Source organism: Colossoma macropomum, unplaced genomic scaffold (assembly GCF_904425465.1).
Source record: "Colossoma macropomum unplaced genomic scaffold, Colossoma_macropomum, whole genome shotgun sequence".
Lineage (NCBI taxonomy): Eukaryota > Metazoa > Chordata > Actinopteri > Characiformes > Serrasalmidae > Colossoma > Colossoma macropomum.
In genome coordinates, this window is record NW_023494784.1 from 33,895,451 (window position 1) to 33,913,543 (window position 18,093).

Below are 18,093 nucleotides of genomic sequence, written 5' to 3' on the forward strand. Positions count from 1 at the left end.
TCCCTGCCACTGCACTTTTCTCACCCAACTATTTGGAAAATGCTGTGGCCTGGAATTGAGCCCTGGCCAAATATGAGGAGAGCCACAGTAAACAAGACCCCAGTGGTCCTTCCTGCGAATGAGGTCGTGAGATTTAGGGCTGGAATGGAGACTACTTCCCTGCCTCACTTGGATAAACAAGGAGTGAGTTTTTAAAGCCAAAATGCCTGTCCTTACTCTCTCTCTCGCTCTGTCTTTTAAAGCACGGGGCAAGAAAACAACTACAATTCTGTGATTGTTATGCCACTCTGTAATATTGCCACTGTCATATTAAAAGCTTTTTCTATGTTATTTACACCCTTTATACTCTGAACATTCCATGACAAGTGAACTAATAGAAATGGTACAAAATTACTTGAAATGCAGGTAAACATAGTGTCATTGATGCAAAGCGCCATTTTTATGAAGCATTAAAAGCTACATGAGTGCTTATAGCGGCCCCCTGTGGAGAATTTTCAGCCTTCTTAACATGAATGATTGAGTGAGGCAGCAAGTGCATGACTTTACAAGCCAGGTCCATGAGATGCTTCAAAAAAAAAAATAAAAAATAAAATCTTGTTACATTACTATATATTAAAGTTTAGAATGTTTCCTTCTTTTAAAATTTACTGTTTCAGAATTTTTTTTTTAATAAATGTAAATATAATTAAACAACTAGCTGTGTAACTAATGGTGCAATAACAATTACATTTACACTGTACAGCAAAATGACAGTAATAACTCTAAGGGTCAATGTGATATTAATGAAAATGGTAAAGAATACATCTGGCTGCATGTATTGAGTGCTTGTTCTTTGCTGGAAACATGCACAAACAGCTTGCGTCATTACTGTACAGAAGGCCAGGGTAATGCATTATAGCTAAAGGTCGTACTCGCACAAGTGCAGCGTCACTCCACGTACTCATATCTGACAGCACAGTGTCTGTGCAGGCTCAGACTGGCCTCAGTACAAGCTAACCCTGCCAACAGCTGCCCAACACGCTGCCTAAATCCGAGGTCAGGGCAGAGAGCAGATAAGACATCTATTACTCTGCCATTAACATGTCAGTGGAGATAAAGCATTTATCTCTATTATCTCGTGTTAGATTAAGTTAAACCCCTCTCGTTTGTAGACTGGTCTACTGTAATTATAGCGTACAGACCTGTCAGAGCAAAGGCAGGGCTGAGAGTATTAACAGAAAGTGGTTGTCTTTCTAGTGAAATAGTGAGGTTTGCGATGGCACTCTAGTCTCAGATGGGCTTCCAAGCATAAATAAGTGAACTGATCAATACCTCTGACTTGTACTAGTATGCTCCACACAATAGGTAACAGACCTTCAGGTAGGTTCAAGCAGCTGGTAAATACTGCTTATTCAATTGTGTTATTCAATTATGTAAGAATAAAAGCTTGAAGCTACATTAGCACAGCAATAATGTGCCATTGAATAGGCATCATCTATTAACTCCTTAAACTCCCAGGTTTATCACATCATTATTCTGTAATTACAAAGAAAACAGACTGAGTTATTCTTAAGTTATATAAGTTACATGTGGTTATAGGGTTTTTTACAGCATAGTAGGTAACACTGCTATCCACCATCTGGAAGAATGTGCTTCAGTTCCCCACATGTGCAACCACATCAAGCTATATCAATTAGAGTCCTATGGCAAGACTACAAATGCTAGTGGTGGTAGAAACAAGCAAGACAGTATCAAAAGTTTCAAGCCTTGGACTGGTATTCAAACCAGTGGTTTTGATACAGTTCAAACTGCATGTTTCCTATGCCATTATATAGGATTCCGCTCCCTCCAATCAGAATAACTTGCGCCTCTACTGCTTAATTAAATTGCAAGTGGCTCTGGATGAAAGCATCCGCCAAATGCATAAATGTAAAAAATGGAACTCATATACATAACTTTAAAGTCTACCACAAGACTGTATTTACAGAATGGTTATGAATGTTTTAGAAGTGAAAAAAACACCATGTATGCAGTGTGAGGTATTTGGATTCTAGTCAGCCACTTCCCTCTTCCTCAGCGAACGGCAATTTGATTTAGCCTGCATGCCAACTGCTTCCTTGGTGCTTAGTAATGATGCAAGAGATAGAGAAGTCTAAATATTGAGCATTTCCTGAGCCTCATTGACTCTGTTTCAACAACAGCCTCTCAGAAAATTATCCGCCTGCGAATGGAAGTCTTTCTTGCAGTCCTAGCAGAATGTGGTCATGAGCTTGAGCACAAAAGCATGACGTCCGGCTGCTTATCTGCACTCCAGATTTCATCCTTTGGCTCTTGCGGCTCAATGGGACTTTGTCCATGTGCGACAGCCATCTGAATTCACGTGCAAATGTGCTCTTTCTTTTCTACATCACTGGCTGGCTGTGGACCATATGATGTAGAATGTTCTCACATGTTATTCTCCAGCTGGCTCAGTCTCAGAAGCTTGCGGGGGTGAGGGGGGGTGGATGTGGGTGTTGGGGGGGGGGTTGTTAGTAAAAGACCAAGCCTCTTGATGAACAGTTCTAGCCAACCAGAGAGATGGATAGGCAGATTGGTTTACATTCCCATTTGAAAGGCAGCAGCCAAAAGATCAGTGGCCCCCTATTTCTGCCCCGGCCTATTTAAAGTGGAGACTGTTTAAGAGGGACGGGTGCTTTATTGCTAGACATCTCAGAAGGCTTGGAGTAAGAACAGAGGTGAGGGAACGTGGGGTTTTATACTTTTAAACATGGTGAAAGAGAGATAAATACAGATATGTTTGATTCCCGACAGTCTTCTGCTTTCGAAAAAAGCATGTCAATCATAGTAGTCAACTCCCACCAAAAAAGGCTTTCAAAATGCACTGTGTATGGATATTTTCTTAAATAACAACATAACTCAGTGTTTCATACATTTGAAACTGTTTTGGACAATGACAATATATAGTGTTGGTCAGAGACTGACCATTTCATCACAGCAGGAATTACAGAGGTGGCCAAAACCTTGAATGTTTCACATGCAGCCTGTGTAATCAACAAAGCAGGGGTAAGTGGGGTGGGGGCACAGAGGCTGGGAGGACTGGGTGGCCAGCCACATTGTGGTCAGGTGTCCTCATGCGATGCTCACTAGAGTATTTACCCCTCAACCCACAAATTCTTCAGCACACACCACACCATTTCCGCAATTACAGCCATTTTACTAACAAGAGGAAGACCATGACAGTGTCTGTTTAGTATTTGTAATACATGCTTTTATTGTCTAAATTAAAGCCAAAAGGTTTAGAGAGTAATACAAGGGTCTGGCGCCTAGACAGAATAGTTCTACTCTAGTACATTACTGGAATAGTTGCGTAATAGTAGAACGCAAATACAGCTAATAAGAAGAGAAGCCTGCAATTAGCATTATTTGATTTGCTCTCTTAATGATGAAGAAAACTATCATTAAGTTAAACTATCATCAGCGTTTTTCTACTAATTGTAGTTCACAAATTCTAAGTATTTGCTAATTTTAACATGGTTGGGGGAAAAAACTAAACAAAATATATAAATATATCAAGTGGTATAACTTTTGTGCAGGACACATTTTTTTTTTTTTTTGATTTTGTTAAATTTCTCAAATAAACAGTAACTGCACAAGTTTTACAAACGACTATATCTTTACAGGCTCTCTTTGAAGCCTCCTTATCTGAGTGTGACAAGTGAACAACCCAGCAATGATGTGGCTACTTCTTCTTTGATTTTGAAGTGTAGACATTGTGACCTTGTTATTACTTGGTTTATTAAGGAAAGTGAGGAATGCAATGTAAACTCTATTAGATCTAATTCAATCAGCCACTGTCTCTCACTCTAATTAGTACATCTAGACTTACTGCTCTGCTCTTAAAACAGAATGGGTTAGACACTGGAGTACTAAATGGCCTCAATGATCCCAAATACTATGTTGCAGTAAGCCAATAAGTCTAAAGAAAGTAGTTCAGCAACTACATGTCCAACTCCTTGCCCTTTGGTCCAGTTCAAAAGGCATTTGTCCACCTGTTTTATGTCTATACCGTCAGTGTCCGAAAGAAAAACATGCACCCCAAAAATAATAATGACACAAATGGAGATACATGTTATATACATTTTTTTGGACAGTGACAGTATGTATCATTCATACTGTGTAAAATACACAGCAGATGTGAGAACTAAATATCTAGAACAGCTATCATCTGGTCACATTTTACTCATTAGCAGATCATTCTTTCATCATCACTATGACCATAATAGCTACTTGATCTTGATGGGACTCTTCCTTTGTTGATCATTAATACATTATGTAAAACAGTTACAACAGAAATCTATCGAAATAAAGAAACAATTAAAAACTAATAAACAATATGCTACCACATTAGTTTTGTGTCTACTCACCATCCATGGAGTCTTCACAGCGCTGGTTGAAGTTTTCATAAGAATCCCAGCGGATCAGAGGATCTTGGGTATTGTAGTCCACAGAGACACAGGGCCCATTCTCTAGATGGCCCATTCCTTCAGAAGATGTAGCAGAACAAAATGTTTTTAAGCTCAGTGTCTATAAATTGGCACAACTTTCACAATGTCTGTTGATAGCCTTTCAATATAAACACACATGTTTAGTATCCAAAAACAGGACTTGGTAAAAACAAACATAGCTTTTACCATGGATTTTCTCCGGGCCAAATGAGAAGACAAACTCCACTTTCCCATATTCAGGAAATCGGTCATCTATTTGAGAAATAAAATTAGCATATACAAAACAATGTCAGTGTTACCCTAAACTTTTCACATTGCTTTAGAAGACCAAAAAAGTACTGCTTTGAATTAAATATTCAAGTAAGTTTTTACCTTTAAATGTCTCGTCCAGCTCATCCTTGCCAAAGACGAGGCTTAGGTCATGAACAGCACAGGTGTGAAACTGCACCCTGAAGATGACGTCTCTGGAAGGGCTGCGGAAGCGCTTGTGATAACACTTCAGCTGTGGAGGAAAGTACATAACAGTCAGCGTCATTAAAAGCATTACATCATACATACACAGGGCCTGTCAGTGATGAACGTAAGCAGAATTTGAAAGTGAAGAGATTTCACAGAAGTCTCTCTCTCTCATACGTACAAATGTCATTCATCGACTTATAAATAATTGGGCTTCACAAAAGCATTATTATGCAGTCCACCCACACAAGACAAAATCAAATCTACACAATATTGCCCTTATCTCAAATGAAGTCATTGTGTTTACTGAATTACTGCTTTAAGAACTGAACGTGATGAGAAATGCAGTTTGCAGGCTTGTACGCACTCCTTTACTTATTCCATAAGACCCAAAAATTACAGGTACTACAGCCATATCCAGCTTGGTGATTTACTGAAACGATGTGCAGACGACAGGCTGCGGCCAGAACAGCAGCTGTCTCGCCCATTATGGCTGCATACCACGTTCAGGAGTGTGGCACATCATCAGCCTCTCAGACTTTACGTCAGTGTTCACATTCAAGAGCCATCCTTCACATCAAGCCCTATTAATCAGCTTAGATTAGATTATTTGAGGGTTTGTGGATCACCAGTACCTTGTTAGCCTTCCCGTGGGGAAACAATGCCAGATACGGCTGTCTGGGTTAGTATATGAGACTGCTCGGCCGCTCCAAACCCCAGATGAGGGAATAAAAATGTCCTCACTGGCCACTGAAGAAACTGTATCCTGTACTCTATTGCCTGGGATAGCTGTAATTAAGCTGTTTTGCTTGGGGCAGATGGATAGAAAATGCACAGGTTTTCTACTCATAGAAACAGAAGCAAAATAAACAAAACAAGATTGAGGAAGAGGGGAAAGGAGGCCAAACATCTTGTGGCTTTGGGCTGCTACATCGGAGTATTCTGCCCTGGTCTAGGGCTACCACAGAAAGCGGAGGGCCTCCTCTTCAGAACAGCAATAATCTTCATATGTAATGACCCAAACTGCCAAACACTGAGTGAAAGATGGAGTCAACGGAGAGAGGAGCTTTTGCAACATCTCACAGGAATAAAACAAACATTTACAGAACATTGTTCTCACATGTCCCATCATACAGATATGCGGAAGATACAGAAGACAAAAGAATATAGACGACAAAGAAAGTAAACTCAAGCTGCTAGAAGTGAGATTCCTAAAATGATTAGCATGAGTCTAGACTGGAAGAAACATCCATCAATCCCCCACTTTAAAGTAAGTGGAACACTGACAGTGAATTACTTAATTTCCTCCAAAGTTTGGTCTGTGTACCCCTCAGACTCTCAAGGTAAGCACCCACAGGCATTTGTTAAGACTTCTAACCCCTTCTCCATATTGATTTACAGCATTCTTTAATACCAGTATGCTGGGTCTCTGGCACACCTTCAGCTTAGTGCGCTTTCTAAATCACCTTTGCTTCTTTTCTGCTTGCTAAGGACAGATTGAGATGAGCTCACTGAACGGATGGATAGCCCTCTATGAGCGGAACATTAGCACTTTTGACAAAGCACTCAGTTCCCTGGCGTCCTCCTCAAAAAGCTTTTCAGAGTGAGATGCAAATAAATCTGGGCTGGCGGACTGCAAATGCAGCGCTGATCCGAGTGAACCCCTCGTTTCTTCTAGGGTGTTTTTGAAGGGGCGTCTGACTGACGCCCCCTTTGACATTCTGTTTTACAGCAGTTGTATGGCGCTTTAACGAAGCCCCATAAATGATGGAAGGACTCCAGCCAAGAATCCCTTCCTTCACCTTTAATGACCATATTTCACATATGACCTGTAGTCTAAATATGAGCTCTACATCAGAAGTACATCAGAATTCACCCTTGGGCTATGTGACTGAACAGAGCAGGATAATGCAAAATAAGTTAAGTAATAAGAGTCACTTGACAAAGGTAATTACATTCTCAACAAGCCTGCAAAGACTACAGCCATTTAATGCAGATTTAATGCATACCAGAAAAGAAAAGAACGGCAGAGTTTGCTAGTAGTGAATACATTTCATAGCATGTCCTTACCAGAATGTCTCCTTTCAGAAGCAGTCCAGGCTCGATGGTGATGCAAATGGTGGTCTGACTGTCGCCTTGGACATTACTGTGAATTACAGATAGAGAAACACACATTATGCTCTGCATAGTCATGATTAATATTACACTTTCACTAGATTACTTGGGCTGCAGGCATGTTTTTATGCTTAGTAATCATGATAAATGAGACGTGACAATGGCTTTTGGGGGCTTTCTGAGTTGGTGGTACGGGAGCAGAGGATGCTGGGAAGTTGTAGTGTGTAGTCTGTGGGTCTGGGAGGATATTGCTGTTCTACTGTGTGCACTTCTAGCTGCTGACTGTTCAAAGAAGAAGATGATGCTATTTAGCACATTTAGTATGGTATACAAAAGTATAGAAAACACCCCAGGTCAAATTATTATTATTTTTTTTTACGTAAAAAAGGGAACAAACATAAAGTCTAATTTTGCTACACAATTTCTATCTATTTTTTAACATATTGGAAAAAAATAAAACATAAAATACAAGGTCACAGCTTTTGCACATACCATGTTTTATGTTTTTATTTAATATATTATACGTTTAATTCACTGAGTTAACAGTAATTGTGCATTAAATGTGCAGAAGTGTGTTCTCTGTAGAGGATGTGTTAACTTGTCTTCACTTAAAACATAATACCACCAGGAGGGCCCAAACTTTAGTATATGACTTTAGGTGTAGCAGCAGTATTCAAATACAGCATGAGTATAGCTGGCTCATGTTATTTACATCATTAAAATTGCAACACAAATTAGCGAAAATAAAAATAATAAATTGGCTGATTGTTACAAATGTTTTATGACCTGACATTGTGAAAAAAACAAACATTTGTGTGGCTATGTAGGAGCTGTGTCTGAATTCATTGGGGTAAAGAATCCCCTTACAGATACTTGGTTTCTCAGCAAAAGCTTAGAAAAGACATATTAACTGACAAAACACATCTGGCCGCACACCCACACTCACACACATAACACCCTGACAACTTATTTAATCAGGCCTTTTTACGTGGCACCTGAAATACTACTTCATAAACCTATTTTTGAAACTGAGCCACCATCGCAACACTTAAGCACAGCATTAAGTTGTTATCATTAAGCCCATAAGGCTGTAATGGGTCCTGTGGCACCCCAAATGCCCTACAGCTGGCATGCTAACTGAAACACTCTCTCCTGTAAATCCAAATACGACCATAATCTCCTTGATCTGGCCCTTCCCTTCTGCTCTCTGACAGATTCTACGGGCTTCCACATAGCACTGTGTGGTTCAGCTGAAGGTGAATCACCTTACTGTAACACTAGCACTAATATTACACTTTACACATCTGTGGTCTGAAAGCACAGTATGCATGTGCACGTGTGTAGGAGATATTTTTGGCCCTTCTATGTGTATGTATATGTGTACCTATAAGGTTCACCAGGTCCTCTACAGCATGTGGGAGGGGCCAGTGAGCACAGAATGGCTTCTGATTGGTGCATTTGCAGGCTGGGCATGATGCCAGTGCAGAGTGAGAGAGAGAAAACATTAAAAACAAAGACTGTTTCTTACTAGATCCCAGATGTGTAGACTGGCTGCATGGCCTGGTAGATCTTGAGGAAAGGGCGGCAACCTGGAAGGTATATGAGAGAGAGAGAGAGGGAGAGAGAGATAGAAAGAGAGAGACAGAGAGAGGGCGTTAAAGAGAGGGAAAACAAGGCCTTAGTGTAGCTGGAGGAACAGAGGGAGGGGTGGTCTACATGCATGACTGCTGTCCCCTAAAAGCAAAGCACCTGGCTGGAGAATAGAGTTGTACTGTTCTGCAGCCTCTTTCTTCATCTAAAAACACATACACTCTCCAATCATCACATCTTTTGAACTAAACTCAGCTGCCATCTGCTTGCAGACGTCATGACATTATGGAAACAGACATGCATCTCTCTTCGGTGTGGTCCTTTAAACATAAGGAGCTCCTCTCTTTCTCCACCCCGCCTCAGGCTTGCACAGTTCCAAAGCCTTGTGGGAGGCAGTAGGAGCTGGGCTGCACGCCTGAGAGAAGGCCCTGAAACCTGTCTCCAGCTCCAGCTGCAGCCCTCAGACAGGGCCATGCCTGAGGAAAGGGCCGATGGTCACAGAATTTGCATGCTTGGTTAATTGTGTACAAAAGTAAATGTTTTTATTGTCCATTTTAATTTTTTTTTTGTGAAAATCTGAACACAAAATAATGGGGATGTATATTAGTAACAAGATAATAATAATAAAAAATAACAATGGTCTTCTGTTGAATAGGCTTGGTGCACCTTAAGCCTAGCACTTTGTTAGTAAGTTTGTTGCTCTTTCCCACCAAGTGCTGATTTTTCAAAAAACCTTTAAGACTGTTCATAGGTTGCGTCTACATATGTTCTCCGTATGCAGATCATGTTCGTATTTCAAGAAAAGCCAGGTGTAAACACCAGGACACTTTGTGATCAGACCGCTCAAACCCGTCAGAGATGGAGCTTGCCAGCATTCAAAAAGAGTGTAAATGGAATCTGTTGTGAGTCGACAAAGAGGTACAAAGTAATTCTTTCATTTTGTATATCCTCATAACTTGCTTTGTAAATACTTGTTACTGCTGTTCTATTCTATTCAAAACCAGGCTCAGGCCTAGTGGAGCTTACCTCCTTTGGACTCAAAGTTGGGGATGCCGTGCATGATGACATGATGCAGGAAGAGAGGCTTGTTGTTAATCTTAATGTGGCCCGAAAGCAGCCCACTGAAATACTGCACATATCTAGAACAGAAAGACAAACAAAAACAGACACAAGACAATCAAACTAAGAAACAGCTCGCCCATCTCTTGGACCAGTTTGACCACCATGGAACTTGGAACTTCTTGCTGTGCACAGCTGTGCAAACCTCACCTACATGCCACTGACCCTCCTCATGATACTGCCCCATGCAGAGACTCAAACTATTCAATCATAGCCATTGCTTCACCTGCTTTTCCCCTTTCTGTATTTTAATATTTTACACTAATGTTAAAACCTCATTCTCTGTTCATCTTGCTCTTGTGTTATTGTTTTCCAGTGTTGACCAGAGGATGCTGGGTCTCCCTTCTGAGTCTTGGTTGCTCTCAAGGTTTTTTCCTCTTGCTCTTAGGGAGTCTTTCCTTGCCACTGTCACCACTGGCTTGCTCATGAGGGCCTGAACCTGTTTTTTTTCTATAAAGCTGTTTTGCGACAACGCATGTTGTAAAAAGCGCTATATAAATAAACTTTGACGTGATTTGACTTAAAATAAGCAGTATTTCTGCTGAGCACCTAACAGAGATGTAATAAATGTCGAAACCCAGATTGGGCATTTTTGAAAATAGAAACACAGCTTTTTATGGACTACAGTAACAATTACTACATTACTTTTACTAAAGCATACATTTAACATAGATAACATGCTGAACATATTCAAAGCCATAGCAACAAAGGTACCCAGTGAGTAAGATTCCCAGCTGGGGGGTTAAGGATGAACATAAAGAGTAATGATGTCTTACAGGCATCATTAATGCCAGCTGGAGCAGCTCCTTGCCCACCTGTCTAATAATGTCTATATATCAGACAGTATATACTGTCGGATTCTATTAGGGTTCTGTTTTGTATAAAGCCTTTTAAATGGAAGAGCTCTTTGCGCTGCTTCCAAAAACCCATAGAAGAACTTTGGGCACTTCAGTTTCCATAAACAGGAAAGAGCTTTTTCCTACTTTAGCACTGAGGCCTCTCCCCCAGGGAGGGACAGTGAGAGGGTCTTTGGCTGGGGGCCGGGGGCTAGCTTTCCCATGCAGGGGAGCAGCAGCTCCATTTGGGCTCACAGATAACAGAGAGGCAGGGAGCAGTGGTTGTCCTGAAGAGGACTCCAATCACAAAACTGCTTTTCATCAGTGGGAGTCTAAAAAGATAATTTGGCAAAAAATCTAATTTACACAGTTTTACCCCAAATTTACCCCAACTTACTCCAAACATAGCTGATTAGCCAACACTTTCGGTGCCTGAAGTTTGCTTTTTTAGAGTTTGCTTAGGATGGCTTGAAGACAGCTGCCCCTAATGTATGTCATAATGTGTCTGAAACCACACAGGCGAGACTGTTTGAGATTATTTTACATGATGCAGTTTGAGGCAGCAGACAATGGTAATTGGTGAGTTATTTGCTTTTCCTACTTGTGAGCTACATTAGCCTTGTAGTTGTAGTGTAAAACTAAGGAAGCAAACTTCAGATATTAAGCCCCCTGGTGGTTCACCTACATTTGGGATAAGGGGAAATCTATGTATTTTTCACCAAACTATCACTAATGAAGCCTAAAGTGTCAGCCACATCAAACAGCAAGGGCAAAATCTGAACCTCTAACAGCATGAACACTCCACATTCATCACTCAATGTACAACTTACTGGAGGTCTTGATGAATGTGTGGGTTTTTATGTCTGTTTGTGGCTGTTTGGGGTATTTTGGTATAAAAGACATGAAGTTCAGCATAATGGAAAAAGTGGCTCCTCATGTAGAGAATTGTGTGTGGACTTGAGATAGAGGCATTTGGCACATTACCATTGCACATGCCTCCCATAATAACTGCAGACTGGTGGACAACCACTTGTGGCTAATTATAGGCCGGTCAGGAAATAACAGTACAGAGAGCCCAGATCTCAAACATCGTTGCTCAAAAAACCCCTAAGGATATCATATTTGAAAGAACTTTTCAGTTAAATGTGGGAAGGTACACATGCAGGCACTGGTATCACTTAACAAATCCATAAAAACTAAAGTCATCTGGCATGCAGTTATGAGGATTTGAGTGTTTGAGCAACACAAGCTAAGCTCAGCTTTTTGCACCAAATGGACAGAGTCTAACAGGGATGCTGGAAGGTGTTTTGAGTTAGGGGCGCTGAGATTTTACACAGCATATTAGTGACGTATATAGTGATGTGATGCAAAATGACATGCATTTTTCTCATTTAAATTTTTTTGGGTAATTTACATTGAACAGAGAGTGTCCTCACATGCTATAATGCAGCAAGAGATGAAAATATACACTTACAACTGACAACAAACGGCTGATGCACACCCTGCTTACTCTCCTCATTATCCTCATTGATGAACTCTATACAAAAGTGCTATGTGGCAGCCAATCAGATTGTTGATATGTGGCATGGTAACTAATTGTGTCAATTAGTCAATTCTCGAACACACACCGAGCTGGAGATATAATGACTGGCAAAAACAAAGTATTCACTATTACATTATGTGAATTTTTAAAGTTGAAAAACCAACATTAAGCCACTTTGCAGCACAAAAATAGTCTACAACTCTGCAAACACTGGACTCTAAATTTGGTCACTAAAGTGGTCAGCAGTTGTAGGTGAAAGCGATTCAACTCATTATAATCAAAATGCAGCGTTAACTTAAACAGTGCACAGCTAAAAACAAAAGACAGCAATTGATTTTAGTAATCCCAAAATGGCTGGTATAACTGCACCACTGCAGCAGCAGAAGTACTCTCATCTCAGGTCAAACTCATACAGGCTGTAGGAGGAGAGGTATGCGGGGGGCAGACAGGAAATGGGGCGAAACTGACCTTTTCTGGGACGGTTGGCCCACAGGAAGCACTTTATCTTCATAAAACCTCTTCATGGCAAACCTGTCCAGAGCCTGGTCCGCACTGCAGGCCAAACAAACACGTTCTCAGACTCGATTACAATTTATGACCACACGTTTTAGTTTAAAATACTGTCGTATGCAAAAGTTTGAACACCTTCAGTCAAATGAGATGTTTTGTTTATTTCCGCGGTGACAATGAGTTTACACATTCTCTACAGGAAGTACATTTGTAAAACATTTTTCTGCATACTTTAGTGCAAACGTCCAGAGTTTAATGTATTGGAAAAATAAATAAATAAAACATGCCATATATTTTGTATATGTCACATTTCATGTTTTCCCCAATATGTTAAATTCAGCAAATAAACATAGAAAAAAAAAAACAAAGCATAGTTTGACCGGGGTGACCAACCTTTTGCATATAACTGTACCTTTACATGTTTATTTCTTCATCATTATCAACATTCTGCAACATTCGACGTCATGACTAATGCATGGAAGGCAAAAGCAACATGACATTCTCTTGTAACTGCACGCAGGATGATTTCATGAGCTCTGTGCGCTGTGTACTGTGTTCAGACAGTAAAAATAGCTAATACAGTCTTCCTAACAAGGTTACAAGAGCTTTATCAGTCCATAATTCAAGTCTTGAGACAAGTCATCTCCTGATAGAGTGATGTGTGTGTATGTGTGTGTGTGTGTGTGTGTGCGGTTGATTCTCTAACCCCTCCCTGGGCTCTTATGTTGACCGGTGTGTGTCTTGTGATTAGGGATTATAGACTTTTCTCCATCAGGACTCAGCATGTCCTTAATGCTTAGAAGTCACAGTTATCATTGGCAATAACAAAAGCATGTGATGTAATATCACTGGCCATATAATTTGATATTAATTATTTCTCAATTGTAGATCACTGAAAATAAGCAGAGGAATTCTGTAGAAAGTACAGATACTTTCAGTTGGCACCGTATTTGTGTTTGTCTTTATATTAGGATTTGGATATGCAGAAAATGCTCTCTAGTGTTTACTGTCTTGTTTCATAACAGGGAAAACATCCTTAACAATTTTTGGTTTTATGGTTTTCATTTCAAGAAATGGTTTAATCATTTCTTGACTTTGAAACAAACAGAAAAACGCCAGAAAAAGAAAAACTCAAATCTGTCAAAACTGAATAAATGAAATAAAGGGGCCAAGTGTTCTTTGCACAATGCCATCCAATTTTATTGAATATTTCTTTAGTGAAGCATTGTTGTAAATGAAATGTATGAGTGTAAAGAACCTTTTAAAGTTTAAAGAACCTCCATATTCTGTAAATGTTCTATAAAGAACCTCTAAATTGGTAAATAACCTTTACATTATCTAAGGGTTCTCTTTACCTTCAGGCGGTTCCTCACATTCACACATCTATTCTACAAACATGGTTCTTTAGGAAACTGAAATGGTTCTTTTATGCACTGCTCAAGGGAACCTAAGTGGTAACTTTTTTAAAAGAGTGTAACTGTGTCATTAACTATGTAATTACATAAATACATTAAAACAGTAAACCAGCATTAAATGATCACACGTGTGAGTACGCCTCACCTTGCTGAAATGTTGCTGTAATGCATGTATGCAGCCACAACAACCCCTGTTCTCCCCCGATTTCCCTGCAGAGAGTGAGAGAGAAAGTGAGAGAGATTATACCAGTTGAGAGGTATGGAACCATGAAATTCAATTACGTATGAGACTGTATGATGTTATAGTTCGATGAACAGCTTGTAAGAAACCACTCTCTGCAAGTGAAAAACAAGATCTTTCTGAAGAAGCACCAATTAGAGTTTCTATGCTGGGATTTATAGTGTGATCATGTGTTAATACAGCGTATAGCGTGTAGGCTGCAGCAGCTTTCTCAGTGGCTGCATAGTTCAACCACCTAGTCATCTGCTCAAGTTTCCACTGCCATACAGAACAACACAGCTTGCCATGGCAACATCATGTTTATGATCTCTTGTTAAAAATGCTTGTGTGTTTTTGTTTCAGGAATATACGCAGATTAGCGCTAATCCCAGCTCTCGGTCTCACTCGCATGGTTTTAGATGACATTCAGTGCAAGTGTGAAAGAGGAATGACCATGAAAGGAAGTTCTGTGATGGTTAATCTACTATACAGACCCCTGTATGCACACACATTCGACTAACCAGTGAATCCAGGAGGAAACCCATGGTACTCTATATGTAAATTGGCAAGTTGATTCACCATCAAAAAACTTTGCCATCATTCTTTTCATAATGAGTCTACTCTGCACTGGACAGCAACTGACACTGAGGGGCAGTGACTTTCCACTGAAATTAACATTCACCGCAATTTCAAACAAGACAATAATATTATTCCGAAATAAGCATCAAGCAGTGACTCTACTAAAAACTATTTAAACATAATGGTAGAATAAACAATATGCCATCATCAGCTCCACAATACTCTGCCTCTGTTGACCAGTCAAATAGTTGATCTTTCACACCCATTCATAGAACACAGAAGCCTGAAAGTGGCTCTCGGGGGCATCACGCTCCTGGTTTAGAAAGGGACTGTCATTGTTGCTGTTGTTGCTGATGTTGTTGTTATCAATGTAGATCTGTTTCTTAATGTAAATTGTCCATATGCACAATGTTTTTCACATCTTCTTCCACACCATTCCTACAATATCAAACTTGACAAGCAGTGATAGATGACACCTACAGGAATAAGACATTTAATTTATAAATGTTTATTTGGGTTTACATCAGCTATGTAGGCATCATGTAGCTTTATGAACACTGCCCTACAGTACAGTGTTACCTATTTTTTTGTAACTGGTTAGTGATTGAGTATGTGCTCTAGAGTGCAATGGGAGGGACGCCCAGGGTCATGACCATGCTGACATTTCTCATACGAGCAGGAACTAGGATGAGCCGTGCTTTGGGCAGATAAGGCCCTCGCTCCTCATGGGACTGTTTTCCTACCATTCCTCTCCCAACTGCAATTCCTGCCATTAGCCAACAGATACTAAAACCTACCACAGGCCCAAAAACAAGGGAGGGAAACTTTACAGCCTCAGTTCACACAGTTTCATCATAGTTAGATCGTTTATCTGCGGCTCAAGAATGGTGTAATTAAACCATCTCAGAGGAGCACGGAGGAAGCAGCTCAAAGCATTGTTTGAGAAAAGCATCCCAGTTCAGTTCGTCTCTGAGAGGTCAAACGAAGGTTTTCTACACTACAGGGAACACCAAGAATATTTCCCTTTCCTAACACCCCCTCAGATGACTTCTCTAACGCAGGACAAACAGTGTGGTGAGTGTAGAGCTACTGGAGAGCAGCTGCATCTGCTTAATTCCTCTCTCTATGCCTATTACTGCACACATATAGACCAGCAGTGTTCGGGAGGGGAGAGAACAGCATGAGAACGCCATCTACTGACAAGATACTGAGGACACTGCTTTCCTCAGAATCTGCATCATTTTTCTATCTTTAAAACAAATACACCATTAAACGCTTTCTTTAAAGGTTATCAGTCATTGACATAATTAAACCATCTAGTAGCAGCCAGTCAATGTGATTGCACTTGTATGGAAGATGTTTCAGCGCTTATACGAGGGGCTTCATCAGTTCAAGATGATAAGTTGGCTGACATTTTGAAGCAATGAATTGACTGTAAGACTGTCACTACTCATTATATGAGTAATCAAGTAATCTAGTGATTATTGATGACTATAAAGCAATCTTTTTTTCTGAAGCCCAACTACAAAAATGGGCTTAACTGTAGCTTAACAAACTTATTACGCACAGCCTTTTAAAGACTCTTGAATAAAGAAGCCTTTGGAATACTTCATACACAAACAAAACTCTATGTGTCAAAATGTTTAAAAATGTGCATCCACCAGAGAGAGCAGTAGGAGAATTTGAAATATGCAGTGTCAGAGTATCTGTAGTTATTATCAAATTGAATCTAATTCATTTTAAGTCAAATCTGTACCTTTGAGTGAATCATTTCAACAAGAAACATCATTACAGTAGTGTTGACTGCGGCAGTTGTGAATTTATGAGTAGCTTGAGTACCACAGCTATGATAATGCTTATTTCAACGTTATCTTAGTGCCAAGCTAGCAGTGGTGTACATTCACCTCTCATACAAGATTCAATACTACTCATGTCAATTCTGCTTAAACAATGACACAGCTTGTTACAAACCTTCAACTGGCATATCCACTTCATGTTTTACAGTGAATGCTTCAGTAAAGTCTATGAATAGTATTGTAGAGGTCTGTCTCTCAGCTGTCTACCAAAGTGTCAGTAAGTCACTAAGTTGTGTCTAAGCATTATTTTTATTTATACAGGATGTCACTAGCAGGGCTCCGTAGATATGTAGCAAACCATCTTTGAGGTCATACTAGCTTACTCATCAAAATACTTCTACATAATTCCTTTAAATATTACCTTGTTGTGCAGGACCACAACATTATGGCTGTCAGCACTCATCCAGGTGTCCATAGCTTTACATATGCTGCATATCTTATCCAACGCTGGAGCATGATGGTCTGGCCACCCGAAGTCGAGCACCTGAAACACACAAGGACCAAGAGTGAGTCTGTATGTACATACCTATCTTGCCCATTTGTTATCATGTAGAATTTGTCATCCACCCTGTGCCCCATTCATCAGCTGTCAGTATCTGGCCACAAGACCTGGTCACCAGATATCATCTGGGTGGTAGATCATTCTTAACACAGCAGTGACGCTGACATGGACGTGTCATGGTAGCGTAAGTGGCGCTAGAATTGTATCAGGCACAGCGAGGTTGCTGTGGGTTTCAGACACACCAGTGTCACTGCTAGGGTAAGAGTGGTCTACCGCATGAACATATCCAGCCAACAGTGGCTCTGTGGTCAGACACTGACCATTGAGGAAGGGTTAGAAAATGAGTAATACAAACTGTGCAAATGGACTACAGAGTACACTAAACACTGACAAGGTGGATCTACAAAGAAACAAAAGATTAAAAGTACTTACTTTGGGATTCAGCCTGGAGATGTCAAATCGTTTTTCACTCAGATTGAAGAGCTGAAAGAAGATATTCATTAGTCAGCATTGGAATATAATTCTACAGCATTCAGTAGTGCTGCAAAAGTGAGTGAGTAAGTGAGTAGGTAAGTGAATAGCACTCACCAGGTAGTTGTCTCCGTGCTTGGAGCGGAGCATGCTGGCCACCTCTTTGAGGTTAGAGCTGTAACTTTGTTCCTCCACACTGCTGGGGAAAGACACAGAGATGATCCTCTCTGTGATGTAGACCAGGTCCACCTCATAGTTCTCCTCCATAGACTGAATCAGGCTGATGCTCCTGGAGGGCATGGGAGAGGGAGAGAGAAACAGAGAAGAGAAAAAATGTGATAACATAGTGTCAGACAGAAACACTGTCAGAAAAAAAGGGTACTGTGCATAAGCAATG

The 18,093-nt window shown here is 40.3% G+C and overlaps 1 protein-coding gene across 8 annotated transcripts in view; it reads right to left on the bottom strand.

Annotated features, from left to right (window-relative positions):
* Nucleotides 1–18,093, bottom strand: part of tns1b (tensin 1b) — a 229,136-nt gene that overhangs the window by 48,046 nt on the left and 162,997 nt on the right. For all 8 annotated transcript variants that reach the window (XM_036569578.1, XM_036569561.1, XM_036569569.1 and 5 more), the window contains 11 exons: nucleotides 17,814–17,985; nucleotides 17,658–17,708; nucleotides 17,085–17,207; nucleotides 14,214–14,278; nucleotides 12,612–12,695; nucleotides 9,672–9,784; nucleotides 8,584–8,644; nucleotides 7,011–7,086; nucleotides 4,857–4,986; nucleotides 4,671–4,736; nucleotides 4,404–4,520 (listed from right to left, as the gene is read on the bottom strand). In XM_036569578.1, the coding sequence (XP_036425471.1) occupies nucleotides 4,404–4,520; nucleotides 4,671–4,736; nucleotides 4,857–4,986; nucleotides 7,011–7,086; nucleotides 8,584–8,644; nucleotides 9,672–9,784; nucleotides 12,612–12,695; nucleotides 14,214–14,278; nucleotides 17,085–17,207; nucleotides 17,658–17,708; nucleotides 17,814–17,985 (1,058 nt within the window). The remainder of the gene's footprint in view (nucleotides 1–4,403; nucleotides 4,521–4,670; nucleotides 4,737–4,856; nucleotides 4,987–7,010; nucleotides 7,087–8,583; nucleotides 8,645–9,671; nucleotides 9,785–12,611; nucleotides 12,696–14,213; nucleotides 14,279–17,084; nucleotides 17,208–17,657; nucleotides 17,709–17,813; nucleotides 17,986–18,093) is intronic.